The sequence below is a fragment of the Haliaeetus leucocephalus genome, unplaced genomic scaffold, assembly GCF_000737465.1.
Source record: "Haliaeetus leucocephalus isolate CR32 unplaced genomic scaffold, Haliaeetus_leucocephalus-4.0 Scaffold32, whole genome shotgun sequence".
NCBI classification, from domain to species: domain Eukaryota; kingdom Metazoa; phylum Chordata; class Aves; order Accipitriformes; family Accipitridae; genus Haliaeetus; species Haliaeetus leucocephalus.
In genome coordinates this window covers 456,823-478,680 of record NW_010972468.1, presented here as the reverse complement: position 1 = coordinate 478,680, position 21,858 = coordinate 456,823, and the positions used below count along the sequence as shown (strand labels likewise).

General features: G+C 36.9%; 1 protein-coding gene across 1 annotated transcript in view; it reads right to left on the bottom strand.

Annotated features, from left to right (window-relative positions):
- VWA8 (von Willebrand factor A domain containing 8) overlaps positions 1-21,858 on the bottom strand; it is a 101,664-nt gene that overhangs the window by 28,758 nt on the left and 51,048 nt on the right. The window contains exons 14-19 of the mRNA XM_010576497.1: positions 16,120-16,288; positions 15,687-15,764; positions 12,276-12,391; positions 11,256-11,362; positions 9,100-9,206; positions 5,855-5,926 (exon numbers count right to left, since the gene is read on the bottom strand). Coding sequence (XP_010574799.1) covers positions 5,855-5,926; positions 9,100-9,206; positions 11,256-11,362; positions 12,276-12,391; positions 15,687-15,764; positions 16,120-16,288 — 649 coding nt within the window. The remainder of the gene's footprint in view (positions 1-5,854; positions 5,927-9,099; positions 9,207-11,255; positions 11,363-12,275; positions 12,392-15,686; positions 15,765-16,119; positions 16,289-21,858) is intronic.

The following is a 21,858-nucleotide window of genomic DNA, read 5'->3' as shown; positions in this document are numbered from 1 at the left end:
CTAGAAAGGAAGGAAGACACCAAAACTGTTCAGGACGCTCTGAAGCACCATTAAAAAACTGCAAAAAAGAACTTGGGTGAGTTCATTCCTTAAGTACTATTCATTTATGTAACACCAAGAAAAGTAGGTTTATTCCAAATTCACCTGACTTCCATGGGATAAAGAATATGCCTGGTAGTCTTCAGGTGAACAAGAAAGGTGGAAAATGCTAACCCATTTTGGAAAAAAAACCTCTGAAACGAGTTCTGGCACCTCAGAAACAAGAAATTACAAAAATGGCAACAAAGTCACCCTCCTTTTCCTCAAGTCTATACCCCATACCAAGGATTGAGCTGGATCTTCTGGACACCCACACAACTAGCAGTCAACTGTTTAAGCAGAAAGAATCAGAACTACCTTTCATATGAATATACTAAAAGACTGAGTTGAACTTGGACCGGATCCAGAATGTAATCTCATGTACTTTGTAATTATTGCAACCTAAGGTAACATTCAGAGGACAAACCAGTTCAGCGTTAACACTTGCTGTATGTTATTTATATACACACTACTGCAGTTCCTTAATTTGACAGAAATATAAACATATGCTAATTAGAGAGAAAAGAACATCTGTGTTGGTGTTTCAGCTGAACTGAATAAAAATATTTCAGAAAGCAAATATTAGACAATTTTTATTCCGTCAGACATATGGGACAACTGAAATAGAAAAATGGGAAGTAAATATCTTCACTAATGAATAAGAAAAAGGAAATTATGCAATTCGAAGGCAAAATAATCCCTTAGTTAAAAATTCTCCTAACTGACATTGTAAACACTTGTTACCAAGGACAAAATGACTTAATCTTCTAGGAGTAACTGCAGTTTCAAATATAAACAAGGTTGTTACAGGTCCCAGGAGGCATTTTGCAATTCAGGATGCAGCTATTACAGTAGTGGGACAAATTTCTCCCCTGCACAGCCCAACTAAAGTCAATAAACTTATAGTCCAAAAAAAACTAGATCCAAGTTTTTGAAATTAATCGTTTGCCTCTTAGAAAAAACACTATTGGAAAAAAGAAATCTAAACCATGCTGCCTCATTTTTATTTTCTTTTAAATGATTCGCAGGTCATACTGAAGCAGTTAAAGAGATCGCCATGCCATGATCTTCAGCACTGCCCTTCAGGTGAGAAACTGCAATCACACACTTTCCATTTCAGCACGCACCCATCCTGCATAGCAGAGCACCTGTTTCATTACGAAAGAATGAAACAAATTTTGAAACTGGTGAAAAAAAGCAGTTTATCACATTTTCACTTTAAGAAATTTTATTTTATAATTAATTTAAAAATCATAGTATTAGAGAATGAAAGACAATCTCGACTTTTTATTAAATTTTAGTATACAGAACCCTCATGTCAGAGTTCTCAGTTTGTGACTTCGTAGAAAGAATTACCTTGTTAGCGTCATTATCACAGAAACTTACAGCTGAACAATGAAAATGAAGAAAATGAAAACACTTTGCTAATGTACGGTTTCTAACACTGGGTCTGGCACTGAACCACCTTCCATGTCCACAGCTTGCCTGTTTCTGCCAACAATTTGCAAGAATGCATGCATTTTGATTGAGGCTGCTATTTTTACACCAGAGGATGGTATTTCTGATTTTTTAAAAAAGGTACTGTTATCACCAGAGCAACAAGCACCAACTATACAGAACTCTCTCAAACACTCCAGGTGTTATTAAGCTCATCATTCCCTGCTTGGAACAAATGTGAATAATGCAGTGTAGTAATTGCAGAAGGTGTGTCATCAGCAGACACTAGATGTTGCTACCAGAGGACCACTGGAAGAGACCCCATCATTGCTACCTCGCCTGGATGTTAGTGACAAAGGAAAATAGTTGCACAAAAGCAGTGGTGATTTAAGTCTTGCCCCAGCTGCAATCTATATATTTATTGGTCACAACAGTAAGTGTTCTGTGGTTTAGTATCTTATTATTTTATTATGAATTTATCATCTGGGGCATGCAAAAATGATGGTGATGGTAAAATAATAACATTTCACCGTAAAAACAAATAAACTTAATTTTCTGATAGAAATAATGAATGGAATGCTTTGGATACATCTCTGACTACGGGTCTAGATAAGCATGTAGAATTTATGCCTTTTTCTGACTTTAACTACAATCTTCAACCCAGAGCCTTGTCAGGCTAAATACAATCTTCGCATTTCCAGTGAGCTAAGACAATTGTGGTTCAAAGGAGAGGAGCATATGAAAAATTTACAACAGAAAGAATCTGTGGGAAGAAACATCTGAAAGAAAAATCAATTCATTGATTCTTTTTTAATTCTGGTTCTTCAGTATAACTTGTAAAGGCAGAAAGCAACACTATAAGCAGAGACACATTTAAAGAGCACACCTATTCTCGTGTGCACATAGTGTTATGACTGTAGCAAGTAAAAGAGAAATGTTTTCCACAATTGTCACACAGAATTCCTTAGGGAAAAAAACCATCATTGTACTTGGCCTAATTTAGCTCATTCGGAGCTCAGTTTCTTCATGCTCATAATAATAATTTAAAAAATCAGTTTAGGATAGTACAAACCTAATTTCCACACCATCAAATGAAGGAGGACAAAATTTACATGCTTTCTGTATTCAGCAGTAATTTAATCAGTAACTGAATGGCATTTCTGATTATTCTTATTGATTATCAATTTTGTGTTTCTTGTTGGAAAGCGAACATAAGCAATAGGAAAGCCAGAACAAGACATGGAACCCCAGCATCCCTTAAGCCTTAATAATAATTATTGAAGAGGAGAAATATATTATTTGCTAACATCCACCAAGATCATTTAATTCCAATTTACTGAATTTCAAATACTAATCGCCAAAGTTCCTATCTTGAAAACAATCTTGGTAAAAGGACTCTCACCAGGCAGCTCTTAACTAAAAAGAATACACAAAAGAAACTATGTTTACAGACTTTGAAATAAAGAGAGAGGTCTTCAGCTAACAGGAATTTCGTGTGTGTACACGTGTTATGAAAACAAAAGAGGCAAAAGAGGAAAACCACATTCAGTCAACCAAGAAGAACCAAATCCAGCCTCTAAAAGACAGACTACAGGTCAAGCCTTGCACATTGAATCACAGTTGAATGGAGATACTCACTCACACAGTCATCATTTTGATGGACCAAATTATGTTCTAAGGTATATGCCAACTCATTTCGATATCTAGGAAATGACACAAGCATTCAAAGGGATGCTAGTCACATATTTTGAAATACTCCAGTTCAGAGTATTTGAATTGTCAGTTATTTACACTGAATTTCCATGATTCACTTATTCACCAACAAGAAGTACAACAGAAAGGAACTCAAAACAGTATTTCATATCTCTACACAAAAACATTTATTTCTTCCAAAGGTGAAACATGGGCACACACCGATATATGTATCAAGCAATCATAAACCCCTACCTTCTGATTACAGACTGAACTGTTAAAGTAACTCAACAGCAAAAATTCCTATTTTTTAATCATTTGCTTTACAAAAAGAGGATGAAAACACTAGTATCTTCAATGGAAGGTATCTGCACATAGAGCTTGAAAGGGTATTGATGTAATATGGTTGCTTTTAAAGTACTTGAACAGGATTCATCACATGCTGCAGAAATTTACAGTAATATATTTAAGGAATTAGGCAAGAAGTTTCTAAATGGTTAGTGATAATCCCTCAGAAATCAAGGATGATTGGTGTGGTTCTAAAAGACTGCAGAATGGAAAATACAGTGCTCAAACTTAAAAGTAGTATTTCAAAAAGAAAAGGCCAGTTGGCCTTTTCTTAGTCAGACAGAAAAAACAGTGGAACACATTAGTAAAGAGTAAACCTGGAAGTACTGAGAAGTATGTTAGCAATTAAAACCCCAAACCTGTAAGTATTACTGGTTTGCCAAAGAGAAATTACAGGAAATCAATCGATTTTCCAACTTAAAGGTATGGCTGAGCTGATGTCTAAAATCAAAGCAGTATGTTCCAATACTCGATACCCAGTTAAATCTTTTAACACGGTTTTCAATTAGAGTTTCATAAGCTTGGAGAAAATGTGGCACACATTAAATTATTAAAGATGAGTATACCACTGCTGGGAAAATACCTTATGCCCTAAAAATCATACTCGCATAGTCTTCAAAATTTTTTTGCCAAATTGGTAGAACATAGGCAGCATGTGTCAGGGCCCTGAGCGTACCACCGGGCTTTGCAAGCTCTTCCCCCCCCACCTAGGGTTTCACTTGCCTGTGTTGAAGGCCAGCTCTTACATGGTGTTGCTGCCTCACTGGGGTCCCCTTTTTCCCCATGGCTGCATTTGCACTCCGGCCCTTTCCTTGGTTCCTTCCCAACCTACGCCGCGGCGATGCTGTGCCTGGCCCTGTACCTCGCTGATCCCAACCTGGACCGGCTGACTCGACTTCCCAGCTTGACCTCAGACCTGCCCCGTCACCACGGACCTGTCGGCAGCCACTGGGCACTTGGCTGACCACGGCCGCTGTCCCCAGACCCGTTCTTCTTGCTTGGACACGGTGGGACTGCGAACCTTGTCATTAAGGACACCGTCCCTGCCTCCGTTCCCCTGTGGAGCAGCCCACTCCTGCTATTCCCTGACAGCAGGTCCTGCAGGCAATCTGTGCTATATAACATTTTCAGTACGAACTCGGAAGCTGGCACAGAAAGCGCCGTTTATGGAGTAAAGAGATCTTATTTCATCTATGAAATAGATTAATTTCTATTTATGAATAGATGAAACATTTGGGGAGAAGGTGGCATCATCCAGCAAAAGTACAGAGGTTTCAAGCACGACATCTTTGTAAATGCAAGCTGTTAACGAGGACTCTAAATAGATAAGACTGTGTGTAACTCTACACTGTAATTTTAATATATGCATATTAAAAACAATTATTATTTTATATTCCTTGCCGTGTAGGTTAGACCATTAGTGTTTTGTGTTAAGACCTTTTCCAAAGGCTATTGCAAAACATAAAGAGAAACATCTGCTAGAAAATGATTGTATACTTGCTAAGGGAAAGCTAAACTAAAAGGGAGGTTACTTTATGAGGGAAAAACCAACCTGGTAGTTTGGGAGGTATCACTTTCCTGAACACTTCAAACATAAAGAAATAATAACAAAAGCTCTCTTTTTTCAGTGCTAACTGGCAAAGTGTATAATCCCGTTCAAGTCACCTAACAGTTCCAGTAATTGTTTAAGATGGTTCTGAAGAACAAAGACTTTCAAACATACCCAACTGGAGAACATCTGCCCATACGTCATTTGGGGGGCTATGAACTGTTAGAAGGCATCACAAAACAGCAACGACCAACTAAAAAAACACAACAGCCCCCACGATCTCACCAATAAAGTCTCCATCAACAAAGATACTAGCCAAAGAATAAAGCGAATCTGTATCTCTTTTAGAGAAAACTAGTATTTTGCTATCAATAAATAAGATTTAGATAATACTTATGCGTACACCTCTTATCTACCATTGGAGATTTTAAAGCAGAGGTTTGATACATAGGCAAGAAGGATAACCAAAGCCATTAACTGAAGATTCTAATGGTAATGATGTTACCTATAACTATTAATGTTTTGACTTTTTACTCTGATAGCAATGTAAAAAAAAACATTTAAGGCATTTACATTTTCCACAGATATGTGCCCATAAAACCCATGGACACTTGTAGATAAAGAATCAAAAAATGGGTCAAATACCTCAGTAGTACAAGTGAATGCAATTTCAATGAAGCAAAACAGAGATTTAATTTCATTATTAAACAATGAGTTTGTTCCATGCATTGCAAGAGATGTTGAACTCACCTGATTGCCAACTAAAAGAAGATGTTCTCCCAGCAGAAAGTCCTTTAGCATATCTTCCATTACCATCATGTGCTACAGAAACAAAAACAGAATTTTCACCCCTGTTTTTATACTCTCAATTTTATGCACTCACTAATAACAGTAGTACAATGTGAACTTTACTTTCAGGATTCTGGGCCAAAATTTTTTGAACTTTATACTTACAGCTATTTATTTCATAGCAAGAGTCTCTCACCCAATAATAGCAGAAGCAATCTATCTATTGACTAAAACAATGAAACAAAAATACTAACTCTCCTTATGTATTTCCTCTGTTACAACTGATTCTGGGTGTCTGATTTCCCTAAACATATTTAATTCTCCGTAATCACTCCTAATGCGTTTCCTCTTAGCCTAGTTGAATGCTTGTCACTCAGAGTGTAATAACTTTCATTAATATGCGTATGACAATTTTCCAGCAATTGTACTGGGAGGAAGCAAAATGTATCCTGGTAGAACTTTACAGAAACCAAACAGAGGGAATAAAAGGCAGCTGACATGAATAAGTAAATTATACACATTTCTTTTATTAAACAGCGGGTCTAGCTTAATGACAAACACACTTTTCTATTCTAATCAAACTTCTTTTTCAAGGAAAATAAAGATAGGAAAATGCTAGCTCAAGTCTAAAAGTGTTTATTATGTGTCTTACAACTTCTAAATTAGACTGCCTAATTGAAGCCAAAGTGCTTGAGGTGTATTTTACATATATCCAACATCATAAAAAGTAGCACATACTGTACATCATTTAACCTTGTCTTACTCCTCACAAATAATTTGTTTAAAAGGATCGAAAGGATTTAAGGATAATGTGGCAATGCAGACTACTCGCAATAAAGCTGTGTATATTTCTCCACTGTATCTAGTAGAAATAGGTCATCTGTAAGTAGGTCAGACAACCTACTTAGAGAAATGAATGCTTGCCTTTAGATAAACATATATATCTTTTTCACATTATCGTCTCATCTCTAGTACTTGATTTAAAAAAAAAATTTAAAAAAAATCAGTAGCTTGCCTGTAATTTCTGAGCATGGAAATGCTCAGTTTCTAACTGTGTGAAAGATGTTTTAGGCTTCCAAATCTCTCCAGAACAGAGGCTGGGGGTGGGGGAAGAAACTCTTGTAAACACAGCTTAATACCACAAAATCCTAACCAGGCATGTCAAAAGACTACTGAATACTCAATACACAATTGAAGGAGAGGCAAATTTCTATATTTTCTGGCATGCACATACACTGGAAATTTATAACTGATGAGAATAACTTTGACCAGATACAGCATAAATTCTAGGAAGTCAGTTTTACCACACACACTCATTACATTTTTTATTTTATTGCTAAGGCATGAATACTTTCTTCTGATCACTTCTTTTTTTATCCTAAATTGCACAAATATGTGTACATTCTAGTTCCCCTGCAGAACAGCTTTCCCACAAGATATACCATGTATCGATACTACTTTTTTTTTTTTCACCAGGACCTAAATTAGCATTGTATTAGGATGCATGCAGACATTTCAGTTTAGTTATTTACACAAGGGACTTGTAAGTAAACACATCAATATTGTGTCAAATTTATCAATCCAAGTTCCCCACAGCCTGGCCTGAAAGTGGCATTTGGCATATCACCAAAAAATTATTTCCATCCCTGTGCCACTTGTGGACCAACAGCAATGTTCCACAGCAATGCCAAATTCCACTGGAACATGAAATGTTTCAAGACCAAACACACAGAGAGAAAAACCGTGTGTTTCATTATATTGTGCGGCACTGCAAAGGGCTGAAGATTTTTTTTTTTTCCTCTGTTTCAGTTTATTTCTGTAATTTTTAGATAACGGAGAGGAAGTATTGCACTAGACTCATAAATCAAATTTGTTCTCCAGCAGGTCTTGCTAAACGGTCATTACAGCACTTGAATGACCGAACTACAAACTAGTAATACAGAAAATGACAGTAGAATTAATTGAGAAATGGGAACAGCTATCCTGACTGGTATTTGGTTGTTGTTTCCTTCAGCATTCAGAGTGCAGAGCTACCAGGGACAGATAGAGAGCAGTTCATTCTCTGCAGCATTTTTAACAGACATTGCCCAAATAAAACAGATGCATAATATCAGAACACAGGTTGCATACAGTTTTCTGAAGCTATGAGCAAGAAGGTGGAAAAAGCAATGCAGATATAAGTCCTAGCAAGACTCAGGATTTCATTTCCAACAGACCCAAATTAAGTACTTTACCAAAATGGCAACACAGAACAAAATCTCACATGAAATGTTAGTGGGGAAGATAAAGAAGACTGTCATCTGTTCCCCTTGCACAGCCTGTCATCACCTTCAGTAGGTGATACCCATGTAGCATAGTCTTTCTGTGGAGAAATGGCAAGCGAAGGAGGAGAAAATAATAGGAAAGCAAAAGTAAGCAAACCCACATCAGGCCCCTAAAAGAAAAATATTTCACAATATCACGCTACCAGTGCTGCATTTCAGAGGCAAAATATTCTAAAGGTAACTCAGAGGGTAATTCTCTTGCCAAGAATACCCTGGTCTGACAGTTTTGAGGCTTCCACGCTAGGTGGAGAAGAAAGCTGCAGTACACTTACCTCTACAAAAGGGTGGGGGGAAACAAAACCCAAAAAACCTAGTCACCAATCCCTTCCCTTTTATTGTGTTCACTAATTACTCTTATCCTTTACTACTATGAATTAACACTAATAACACTAATGACTAATTAATAAGCTAAACTAATAATTAATAGCCAATTAACTAATAACTCATTAACTAATTACTCTTTGCCTTGCTTTTCAAACATGCAGTGTTAATTCTAATAAAAGGCAGGTACAACTTCATGCACACAGTCTCAGGATGGAATTGATAATCCAGCCCTAAAAGTGGATCAGTCCAGCAGCAGTGAGTAGGAAAAAAAAAAAAAATTAAAAAAAAAAATCCCTCAACACAACATCTGATCAAATCATTCTAAATAAAATTCAGTTTCAGTTGCTTTTACTTCATATTTTATGAATGTTCGACAGAATTGTTACAATCTCTTCACAAAGCAATGGTGAAGACACATCTGAAATGAGCATCAGATCCTAAAGAAACTACTTCAGAAATTAAAATTCAGTTAGTACATTATTTAATATATATAAGCATGCACATTAGTACACATTTAACAAACTTATTGTACCTCAGAAGCCAGAGGTTCATACTTACTTGTGCATTTTCATAAAACAAAACATCAGGCACTTTCATTTTCTCAGTTGAGTTATAAACCGGCATCGTCACAGACCCTATCTTCAGAATCCCATTGTTTATTTCACCTAGACATTTTTCAGGAAACAAGCAAATGCATTACTTAGAGCATCCTCTGAGCAGACATGCAATCAATTCCCAACACTTGCAAGTGACAATTTACAAATTTTAACAAGGCTGTGGTTTGCAGTAAATTATTTCTATCTAAAAGAAAGAGAATGCTTGAAAGAGTATCCGTTAACCTGAGGTTGCATTATCATGAATTTGAATTCTCTTTAAAATTGCAAAGATGTCTATTACAATAAAGGATGAATAGATGATCTGATGGGAGAAGTACCACAAGAAACTAGAAGTTGTGACCGCTGCCTTGGTTTAATTTCATACTCTCATTTTATTATCGAATATCACTAATATCGTGAGGCTACATTTCCTGAACCCATGAGTTTTCTCACTCTCATTCTCCCTATTCTCTCTCCGTGTACCACTGGGGCGTGGAGGGGAGTGAGCGAGCGGCTGTGTGGGTGCTCGGCTGAGAGCCAGCGCCAACCCACAACAGTAGAGAGTCACTGTTGATTCTCCCTTTCAGCATTGCATTTTTTCTCAAACGGGTTAATGCCAGAATGTGGACATGTTTAACATTTTGGTGAAAACTGGCTAAATTTACACTCATTGAAATAACCTTCAACGAAAGCTCTGAGAGAAAAAGTATATTAGAAAAAATTTCTTAGTTCAAAAGAACCATAAACTCTGTCCTTAGGAAAATAACAGCTAGGTGTAAACAATAATATCATGCAATAAAAGAGTAATATTTTTTTGCCACTAATTTCTTAATCTGGTATGGTGTAAAACTGAAAATAGCCTAATTTCTAGACAGAGGTTTTCAGTTGTTCACTTATTATTTTATATGGTTCTATCTTTATCGCATGAAACAGAGAAACATAAAGAAAATTCCAGGGATGTGTCCAGATTAAAAAACTAGAATGTTAAGCAGGTAGCATCACACAACTGGCAAGAGTTCTAATTATTTTATATATACAAAAAATGCAAATACAGCTATAATAATACATGGATGGCTGCATATGTATGTGTGTGTATATGTGTACACACCTACATATGGCTGGACATACAGATATTATACTGTATATAATAGAGCCACTAATATATCTGTATTTACATACATATTTTATATACACACACACACACATAAATAAAATCTATAAAACCAGAATCCCTATTAATTAAAACCAAAGATGTGTTTACTACTGCAAAGATGTAACAGTAAAAACAGAGACATCAAATACATCACAAAACTGAGAAGAAACACACAGAAGAATGACAGCAGAGATAACACTGGCAAAGTAAAGGAGAAGTTTAGTGAATGGAAAACAGCAAATTGCTCAAAGTATGCTGCTTGACAGAAGATATGAAAAGATATACAGCTAACATGAAGACCAGGGGTCATGCAGAAGTGAGAAAAATGGCAGAAGCAGAAATATATGCGTAGCACTGAAGGCTACTGCAAATGAGTACAAGTTGGATGAGGTAAAGAAACAAAGACCTGCTTGATAAAGGCAGCATGTGACAACCACAGCAATTTAAAGAGAATAAAAAGAAGGGAAACTAATGAAGAAGTGTGTGCCAGAATGAAAGCAAAACATAACCCAAGACTTTTACTAGAGCCTCAATGAGAAAAAGGTTGATTTTAACAGCAGAGAGAAAGAAGTGATGGTACAAAACAGAGCAGAAAAATATTAAGATCAAACCAAGGCTGTAACTGTACAGAATAGTAGTTATCAGTGATGGGGGGGGGGGAAGGGGGAAGGCCAAAAAAGGGGAAAAAAAAAAAAAAAAAAAGGCAGTCCAAGAAAGCCTGAGGCCATCCATCTTATAGACTGGGAAACACTTAAACATGATGGAGAACAAAATTGCATGAGCTGGGAATACAGCAGACAATACAAAAGTATCAACATACCGAGAGCAGCAATGCATTCTGATAGAACAAAGTCAAAGGGATATAACCGGAGAAGACTACATTTAATTTTGAGGATACACCTTTATATGCTCAGCCACCTGAGTAACAATCATGAAGAGCAGGACAAAAGATGGCAGAAGCTTACATGTGTAATCCTTTTCCTCCAGCTTCTTCACGTCATCTGGACTTGTCTCAATACCAGAATCCTGCAAATTTTTATGTAAAGCTGATCTGGCAAGGTTTGGTAAAAACCTAAATTAAGAAAAATAATAGGGAGATTGTATTTTAAGAAATTTTTTTTTTTAATTTTCAGTATTTTCTGTAATCTAAAAATCAGTATGAAGCTTTATTTGGTCCCCAAACCCTGAATGTCTATTCCTTTCACACTCAAGTGGTCTTCAACATTTCACTTATCCTAAGGAGCGAAACTAAGCTTCTTCCATAGACAATGAACTACATTTGTGGCTGCGTGCTCATTTTAAAAGGCTTCGGTGTTATCGAATATTGCAATAGGGTTGTAACGTAGGATGGATTAGGACTGGAAGTATGTAATGTCCTCATTCCACTGCCAGTAAGAACTACAATAGAAACAATGTTTTTTCGGAAATACCGTTTCTCTTGACTCAGTTCACTCGGACCCCAGGTTCCAAGGAGAAGGAGTGAGCTCTGAGGTGTCTATAACTAGGGCCTTTCAGCCTTCCCAACCTTTTGGTAATTAAAATTTCCTTTCTTTGGGGTGGGGGGAGGGGGAGGGGGGGGAACCAAAAACCAAACACCAAAAAAACTCAGCCAAAAAACCTAGATGTTCATAACTTTTCTAGATACAGATTTTAGAACAGAAATAGAGCCCCCCCCCCAACATCATCATACTAGACATTAATATAGCTCCACTTTGAGTGTTTTGAGACAGTGAAGTAATGCTGATAATGGTGACCTAATTTATATAATGTAATGAAATATCTTCATAAAGATGAGAAAGGAGTATAAAGTCATTTCTACTTACGCCCTAGGTTTAAGAATACCACAGAAATACTTCCAAAGGAATGACAGGCTTTAAGGAGCAAGACAGCAATTGTATTATCTACTAAAATGCATTAAAAGCTATCTTGCATGTTAGCAACTGACTAAGCAGCTCTTGAATTTCCACCCAAACTGGCACTTCTACCTGGAAAGGCAGGCTTTATTAACAGCATAGTAAAGACTTTCATCTGGATGTTGTGACAATCGACGACAAATTCGCAATAGTTGTCGAGTAGATAAAGATGAAGCCAGTGACTGTGCCTGTTAAAAAATACAAGGTAGTTTAATTATTTGATATCTGGAACTGAATCTCAGGGATTTAAACTGAACAAGTCAGGAGAAAAAAGTAAGCCAAAAGGAATTATTTCAACTTTTCTCCTAACTCATAGGTGCTTTCTGCCTCCTACAGCAGCTTGTGCTTTTTAATCTGCAAGCCTGTAATTCTGTATTTGTTATGGTAATTCACTGCCATGGAACTCATGATGTCATCAAAAGATTAGCCTTACGATTTCACTTGATAAGCAACAGGAAGAAAAATGTGCTGATAACCGAATTTTATTCACTATATAAAACCTAACACTAAACAATATTAAGAATAACAAGGAGGTTAGCCACTGTAAAGGGATCAATGTCCTAAAAACTTGTCTGCTCTTCACAAACTGAATATAAAGGTCCACATGTAACGCTCTGGCAAAAGGGTCCGGCAGGATTCTTGGATGTATAAACAAGACAACATTGGGCAGCAGTAAGGAGATTGTATCACCTCTGCACACGCCTTCTGGGCGGGCCGTTACTGGAACACTGTGTCCTTTTCTGTTGTCCACATGTTAAAATAAATGCTAAAAACTGGACATGATTCAGCAAAGAGTTACAAAAATGATTCAACGCCTGGGAAGGCAGACTTCAAACAAATACAGCAAAATTTAAAAAACAAACAAACAAACAAACAAAACCCAAAACAAGTGACCATGTATTTAAAGAGAGATATAAAGACTGAGAAAGAAATCATTCTCTAATTACATCTGCCGGATGAAGGTATCTAATACAAATAGGTTCCTTATTTTAGCAGGAAACACACAACAATGAGCGTGATCTGATAAGTCACGCCATGCTTTGCCTGGGTCAAGTGAAATATTTTAATTAGGTAATTTCAAAATGTTTTGGTTTGCTTCATATAAATGATTTCTAACTGAATTACATTTATCTTAATATATTATGCTGTTTCAATTTGGAAAAAATCCTGCAATTTGCCATCCAGGGAAAAAAATAGAGAAAAGCAACACTTCATGAATTTTAGAGCCTTTTTCCCCCCCTGAATAATTTTTAAGCATGAGAAACAACTTAATGCCAGTTCTTTCCCCTGGAAAACTGCAGTTTTGACAAACAGGCAATAATATTTAAAAAAAAAAAAAAAGTTCCATGAAATTGTACAGGACTTTTCTTGAATGCTGAGAAAGCAAAGGATAATACTTTTCAGCACAGCTCTGAGCAATGAGCAAGAATGATTTAGATTGGGCTAAACGCAAAGATTACTACTCCTGCTCCTCCTGCTTTCATTGACGAAGATTGTGAAGCATCTTGTGAACCATCACAGTTTACCACCCAGCATTATGGACACTGTGATGTAAATGACGGCATCTGAAGTGTTATTTCAAGACCTACTCAGCCAGCTGTGAAGCACGGACGAGGCAGAGGGGCGAGTGCTGTATCCTTGTTATCCATGCTCACTAGCCAGAACCCTCGCTGCCTTTGGAGATTATATTCTCTTTCCAAAAGTATCTTAAACAGCTGAAAGGTTCCCAAGTAGAGTAAGTTTTGGCAGGTAAGCAATCCTCCAAAGTCACAACCTATAGGACTGCACTGATGGAGAACAGCAGCTGGGCACAGTAACCGAGGCAGTGTATTTCATATATCGTGCCACCTTGATAAGTCCAATCTCTAAGGACATGGATGTTTTAACGTCTAAATAATATATGGCATCAGATCCTGCACTGAAATAAATAAGCATAGAGGACAGGACCACAGAGGAAAAGCTGTATCACATCTGAGTATTTACAACTGGCAGTTAAAGTTTTGGGAACAAAATTTCCTCTTTTCTCTTACCTGTTGGTTTTTTTTTTTAATATTTTATATTGAACAACTGTAAACTTAAAATTGGGTTAGTGACAGTCGTAATATATATCTATGAGGCATCTAATTCAACAGGATCTTCATTGTGGCCTCTAGATTCTATTGTAAATCAAGTAAACAATTACAATGAGGCAGACAACGCCCACAGGCTGAATAGTCTACAGGTATTCTTCCATTGTTAACAAAATCACTTTAAACAATGGTTAATATTTCAGGATAATCTCTGGCAGAGGCTTGCTTACTTAGGCAACTCTATAAATAGCCTGACATACCCAAGGCACACATTTCAGCTCTCCGCACAGGTGTGCTGTTCCCAACATGTCTCATGTCACTGCTGATCTACAAGAATCCTCCCTGGAACCATACTGTGACTCACTTCTCATCCAACATCCTACACTTCATATAGATAGTTCACAACGCTATAGACATCCACATATTTGGAAAGGGGTTTTGTAATGCTCTGTTCAGGCATGGTATGTCTCCGAGTATGTCAAAACCAATCCATTTATATATTAGGTGTAGAAAGGTAAATAGATAATAATAACAAAACTGTCCCAAAGGTGTACCTAAAAGACAACCTTTTTAGTTACTTTTTTTAAGCTCAGAAGAGCATAACAGCCTCTCTCAGCTTCTTAAATAGTAGTACTGTAGAAACTATTACCCATGTTAAAATCATAAAAACTCAGGAGAATGGATGACATTTACATACCAGTTAAACTGCTGGATTCCATTCAAAATGTTTTACATTTTAGTTACATTAAAAACATCCAGTGCTTTAGTTGCCATAGCAATAATTTCTTTTTCTTTTCACCATGATTCGACTGCATCTTTTTAAAGAATTTTGTGGTTACTATGTCAGCAGAATTTATTTTTCTTGACAAGACTGCTTTAATAGAATAGCCTGCAGCAGTAGTGCAGCCAGGAGTTCTGGAGCTCTCCCTTTTCTGAGTCTTTGCTGTTGCCCGTTGGCATTTTGTAATGGCTAGGTAGTTCCCATTGCCCAAAAAGCCCCAAGAATTTCAGCTATCAAAGTTCCAATGACTAAAGCAAAGTCATCAAATATTAAACATACATGAGTATGTCCATACCTATTCAAAACACACCTGAAGCATGTTTCACTGTGAGCCATGTATCTAAACCTACCAACAACATGTGTACTGTTCTGCCTGACTTCTCTGGGATTCAGGCAATTTCCTAAATCTTTACTTATACAGATGATAAAAATGCACCTCATAAATCAAAAAAGTTTACAGTATGCGTTACAGTAATTGCCAGCAATAATTTTCTGGGGCTGGTTTTCTAATCAGGCAGCCTCTGAAATAACACTATAGCTTAGCATACTTCACCCAGTCTTTGTTAAAACAGTCAGAGTAGGAGGAAATAAATTTAAAAAAAAAAAAAAAAAAAAAAAAAAAAAAAGACTCACCGTGGCATCATTTGTCTCCCGAAGCTTGTGTGTTAATGACAATAACTGCTCCACAGCAACACTGGGTACATTTGGAATCTGCTTGAAAAAAAAACCGTATTAATCTTACTGCAAGATCAAGATATGCAAGTTCCATATACAGCTACACCCAGATGCAATGAGCATACAGCACCTGCAGTTGCTTTATGTTAACCAAAAAGGAATACAGTTTTGACAAAGAGCATTTTTCTATTACAGCATCATTTTATATCACGATAAGAATGCTAAGTTATATCAATACCATTACAAGAGAAGCAGATATGCTGCTTTGATAAGCTTTGTAAATGAAGACTCATTTATGCTACACTGAAATAGCAAAATATTTTTTATGTAGTAAATAATCACGTTCAGTAAGCAATAGTCAATAAGTGCCTAAAATACTGAACATACTTACCATTTGTTTAATAACTTGTATTTCTTCGCTCTTGCTTAATGAGTGAACATTGTGAAAAAGAAACAATGTCAGAAACTCTGGACCCAGCCACTGTTGGGTACTACTTCCAATGACAGGAGGTTCTGCTAAGACCACTATTCTGAAAGATGGATGGATAGGAAAGATAGACCTGCAAAAAAAGAGTTTAAAAATGCATTATCTGGCTTAAGCAGTGAAGATAAAATTTAATTTTTACAATAGATGAAAAAAAGAATTAAATTATTGTACAGAATCATATCACAGTCTATTCAGATCATTTGCAATGCAACTTTATTTAAAAAAAAGACAGACTGCATAATCTGACTTGCAGTTTTATAAATTTACAAACTCTTTATGCTCAGAAAGGTACCCAAGTCTCCTCTTCTCATCTGCAACAGGACCTGCATGCCTCAAGATGAACAACTGCCAGCAACTAAACTACAGTCTACTGCTTTGTATGTCTGAAATGGACACGTCTCACTCATTTGATGGACTTTTACAAGTGCTTTACCTAAAGCAGGATGTCTCACAGGCAAATCAGGGAGAGAACAAGATCTACCAGAGCTGCAGTAATGAGTTAACTTCTTTTACTCAATTAGACTGACAGAAAGGATGACACTGTAGAGATGGGCCTAGCTACCATGAAGAACTGGTTTTAGTAACAGTTTAGGAACATTGCCCTTACTGATGCTCTTTGTGGCACCTGGAAAATCACCTAGACTCCTGGCATGGGATTAATATGCTTAACTTCATAATATTCCTGAAAGTTGTACTTCAAAGACCAAACCAGTCACCTCACCCTTGACTCATTTTAGAGTCAGCATAGGGAGACAGGTCCCTCCAACGGCAGATTAAGATTTACAAGAACTTAAGAAATGCCCTACTGGGTCCTTCAATCTAATCATCTCCCTACACGATATGTCTCTGATTACTACAGCTGGACATACTCCTTGGGGAAAGCACGTAAGCCTAGCCACTACCAGCAGTCTGTCCCCCTCGTACTCTCCCAGCACCCACAATCGTCTCTTCAAGGACATTGGAGGGTAGATCTCTGTTTGCTTTAATGTCTGTTTATCCACAAATTCATCTAATCCCTTTCTGAACTTCTTCATCCTATCTGCCTTCACAACTTCCTGCGGCAACACACGCACTGTCCACGGTTGTAAAAGGTACTTTTATTATTATTATTTTTTAAATCTTTATGGAACCGACCTGCTAGCTTCAGTCAGTGTCCCCTAGTTCATGCAGCAGGATTTGGTGACTAACAGTCTCTTAGACACCTGCCTATTTGATTCTGCTGAAGATAATGGGCGCTTACTGTGATCAACACAAACTTAAATATGTAACTTTTAGATGCGTGTGTTAGGGCTGTAGAAGACTGCTGCCTTGGTTTTTGGTATCTTTGCCTTCTTCACATCTTTTGTCTCCCTTATCTATGTAATATTATCACGTCTTTGGACTGGGAATTCATTGGTACTCATCAATTGGCACAATTGCGTGACATCTAGAAGCAGGAGAAATAATAGAGAGTAGCATGTCACATACAAATGCTAGTCAAATTGTGCAAGGAGGGCCTGTTTTCAATAACTAATTTCACTATACTCTTATTAAAATAGGAGACATTAATTTGGAAAAAGCAAGTGAAATTTAATCAGACAGCTTATATTGCTAGATATGCCTGTTATCATGTAATTTTCCATATAAATTACTGTATTTGAAATCAGAACACTTGGAGGCAAGTATTCTTCCTGGTTAAACTGAGGGGGGAAACAATGGCATATATGCAAGAAAATCTGAAGACAGACTATGACCATTAAACATAAACTAACAAATCTACTGCGTAGTTGGCTCATCTGTTCATCACATCAATAAACCTGTGATACAACAGAGCGATTATAGCAAACAATCTCTTGTATCAAAGCAAACACAGGGGGTGGCATAAGTTATTCTCAGCTGAAAGTCATAAGCCTAGAAGCTAGTCCCTGACTGATAAAAATAGAAATAGATGTCTGAAAACATCACATGAAAGAGGAACCAATGGGAATGTCACTGTCACTAAGCATAAAAGAAGGTCAGAGAACATTAGCCAACCTTATTATAGAAGAAAACATTTCCTAGATAGGATAAATACATATACTTCCAGACTTAGCTCCCCCCCGCATTGCTAAGAAGAAAAACAACCCTCCTCCAGAAATCCACCAAATTCAAAGGTCCGATCTGGTCCTTCTGCAACACCGTTAAGAGAACACAAGAAGCAGCCAGCTTTCCCTAGTAAAGGGAACATATTTCTCTTGTACCACCTCCACATCACTGCCTAACTTGAAGGACATGGTTGGGAGAGCCAGGGAGGGCACGGGGAAAAGTGGGAGGAGAGGAGGTGCAAAGTCAAGGCAAGCTAACTTGGTGATATCAGTTAAAGTCACTGACATGCTCTCTCTAGACTTGGACGTATCACAACATCACTGCTGTAGGTTTCTAGTTTGTAAACATGAATAAAACTATTTGGCTACTTCAAAAGCCTATTGTTTGGACTGATGTTTCCAATGTTGAAAATGTCAAGCTAAGTGTATTATTAAAACAAATGCCACAAATGACTCAATCCTGCAATGCTCTGAAAGTTGCCAGTTGCCATCAGCGCAACTGAAGAGCTTCGAAGTTGTTCCACTGTATTACAGATCAAGTCTCTAAAGGAATAGAATATGGAGCTCCTACATGGAGGTATATTTTATAAGACAGAAACCCTTGACATATTGTGTTCTTGCCAGATGAAGGTAAAGTAAGTGTGTCTTGTTAAAAATTTACACCTTTTAAATTAAGGAGCCTCAAACACAGTGGGAAGATTTGGTGTTAGTTGATTAATATGAAGAGTCTCTATCCTTCTGTCTATTAAATGTTTACTGACAACACAGATAGCAGAGCATTCTCCTGTCCTTCTTTTGACATCAGTGTTTAATTCCAACCAAGGATTACCGCCACTGCTCTCGAGAGGAAGATGAGAGCAGAGTCTGTTCAGGGTGATTTTAGGGAAAGATTTTCTTGTTATTGACACATGATTCTGAACAATTGATGCTTCTCCTAAAAATAAATTTTAAAAAATGCAGAATGGCATTCCTAATGCCACCTTGCAAAACCAAACTATTTTTGGTTGTCTCTTCCTGTGATATGATTTAATAAATCTCATTTTCTATCAAATTTTGAGTTCAGAATTGTTATAATACTAGGACCACAATGACCTACTGTTGTTTTCTTGCTGTTTTTCTTAAATTTCACCACAGTCTAAAATTAACAGATTACTTATCTGAAAATTCACTAAACTGGAAAAAAAAACAAACCACAACAAAAAATGAACTAAAAGCTAGAAAACGTAAGCAATTAAAAGCTTTTATTGCTTGCTAAATTCACTCCCTGCCACATTTTATATTTGTCTCATCTACTGTGTGTTCCCTTTCAACCTAATCGCATGGAAAAGAATCCACTGTCTGCAGGGCACTGAAACCACCCATGCATTATGAGTGACTTCTTTTTGCTTTTGAACAATCCTATTATATATCTGCTTCTAGGTTTTCCTACAATAGCTGCCTTTCTGCTCACCACACCAAGGACTTACCATCTCTGTGTGTGTGTGCATGTGTTGTGGGGGGGATTATTCACCCAAACAGGTTAAAATACTGCATCATAAGACAAACCAACACTTCACTGCTCGTCTTGTAAAGGCTGTGTGCTACCTTTACAGTATCTGTCTCAGTGAAGTAATGGATGATTACAGAAAAAATGCTGTGCAGAAATCTTGGATATGCACAGTACTTGAACACACTTTCTCTTAATCTCTGAACCTGTTCAGGAAAATGAATCATACAATCATTAAATGAATACGAAATCAGCAGCTATAATTTCCTTCTATGTAAGAGATCTTTAAGGACCATCTGTCACTTTCTCAAGGGCAGCTTTTTTTTTTCCTTCCCCTCAAACTCATAAACAAAACCACTTACCTTCCTCAAAAGAGTGAATGTCATCTTACTGTGACTGTTTGCTAACTTAACTGCACAGCCAAACTGGCACAAGAAAGAATAGAGGAAAAAATACTCTGTGCCCACTGCTAGTTACCTTGTAGTTTATAGGCTTTCAGCAGGCCAAGGAGTATCCCAAAATCTCACAAGGGCAAACATACTGCTTTGCACTTGTCAGTCCTGACAGAGCTATTGCAGCCACCAGTCTGAAGCCCTTCTCAGAAAAATGCTAGTAGACATGACAGATGTAGAAATGTAATGAAATAATAGTGAACATCTAGCTCAATGATAATAATTAACATCATTTAAAGTAAGAATATATTTTATCATCTCTTACAAAGGTAATAAAACTTTTAAGTGAAGTTGTCCAAAAATATATTTTATGAATAATAGTGTTTTAACCTGCAAAACTTGAAAACAATCTGAAAACCAAACAATACTTTCTTCTTCCAGCACTGCTAATAACACTGCCATGGTTTAAGCATGTTCACATTCTCTACTGTAATACCATTTACATTCATATCCAGAGGCATGTGATTTCTTTAGACCATAGTGTGATATGAAATACCATCCCTTTTTTGAACAAAAAACCACCTCTTGACTTATCAGGGTTGGAAATTAAGTGATGGACTGTGCAGTATTCTCCTCTCTATTCTACTACACATGAGTATTATTACTGTTGAAGCACTAAAAATTAAAGGCACTAAAACTGTGAAAAAATTATCTTTTTTTTTTTTTTTTACTATCAATATTTTCATATAGGACCATGAAAGCATAGTACAAACTGTACCTTGCTTGTCTGAAGAAGGGATCCCCTAAAAGTTCTCCATTAATATCTCAGATTTTTCTCTTCTTAGAAATGGGATAAGTCTTTAGGTGTGTCAAATCCTTTTACAAATGCAGACACACAAAAGAATGTTTACAGAAGTTTTGGCTCTTTGGTTAGGAAGTTTTCTTTAAAATAGTTTTCTCTAAAATAGATGTAAATGGAAATTCTGTTTTAAAATTCCATTCACAAAGTACTGAGTCCAAGTAGTCTACTAAAAAGCATTACCAGTTGTTCTCTTCCATTATGAAAGACATATTTGTACTTATGTAACTTACAACAGCATCTGGCCACCTCATTAGCGAATCTTAAATTAAGGGGACAGAGTGTAACAGCGAGTTGTTTTGTATTTATGAATGATTAGAAGTAGCACAGAAGACAGAAACTGCAAACTGTACTACCAGTAGTCACTACAATCAAGAACACTTATGCACAGCAAAGCCGACCCAAATGGGGCAGGGCAGGGGGAAGAAATATGTACTCCATGTTCTCAGTTTCTCGGACACAGGGCAGTAAGGTATCAGTTCTTCTCCATCACAGCTGCCTTCCAGTCTCCAGGTATTGCTTTTTCTGAAATCCTGAAGATAGTCTTGCCCTCTCCTAATCTAATGATTTCCTTATGAAGCTTTTAGCTTCTTTCTTTCAAATTCTAGTCCTTCAGAAATACTAGTTTTTCTCCTGATCTTATATCTCCTCTGATTATGAGTATTTTCAGCTAATTCGTTTAGGTCCTGCCTCACTGCCTAGACATTTAAAACTCTGTTGTGCACTTCCACTGAATCACTGATGTGCTTCTTGGTATGTTTTTTCCTCTTCCTCTGTTTCTCGTAAGAACTACATTAGTAAATGAGATTAGGTAGATAATAAAAAAGTTAATAACAAAAGTTA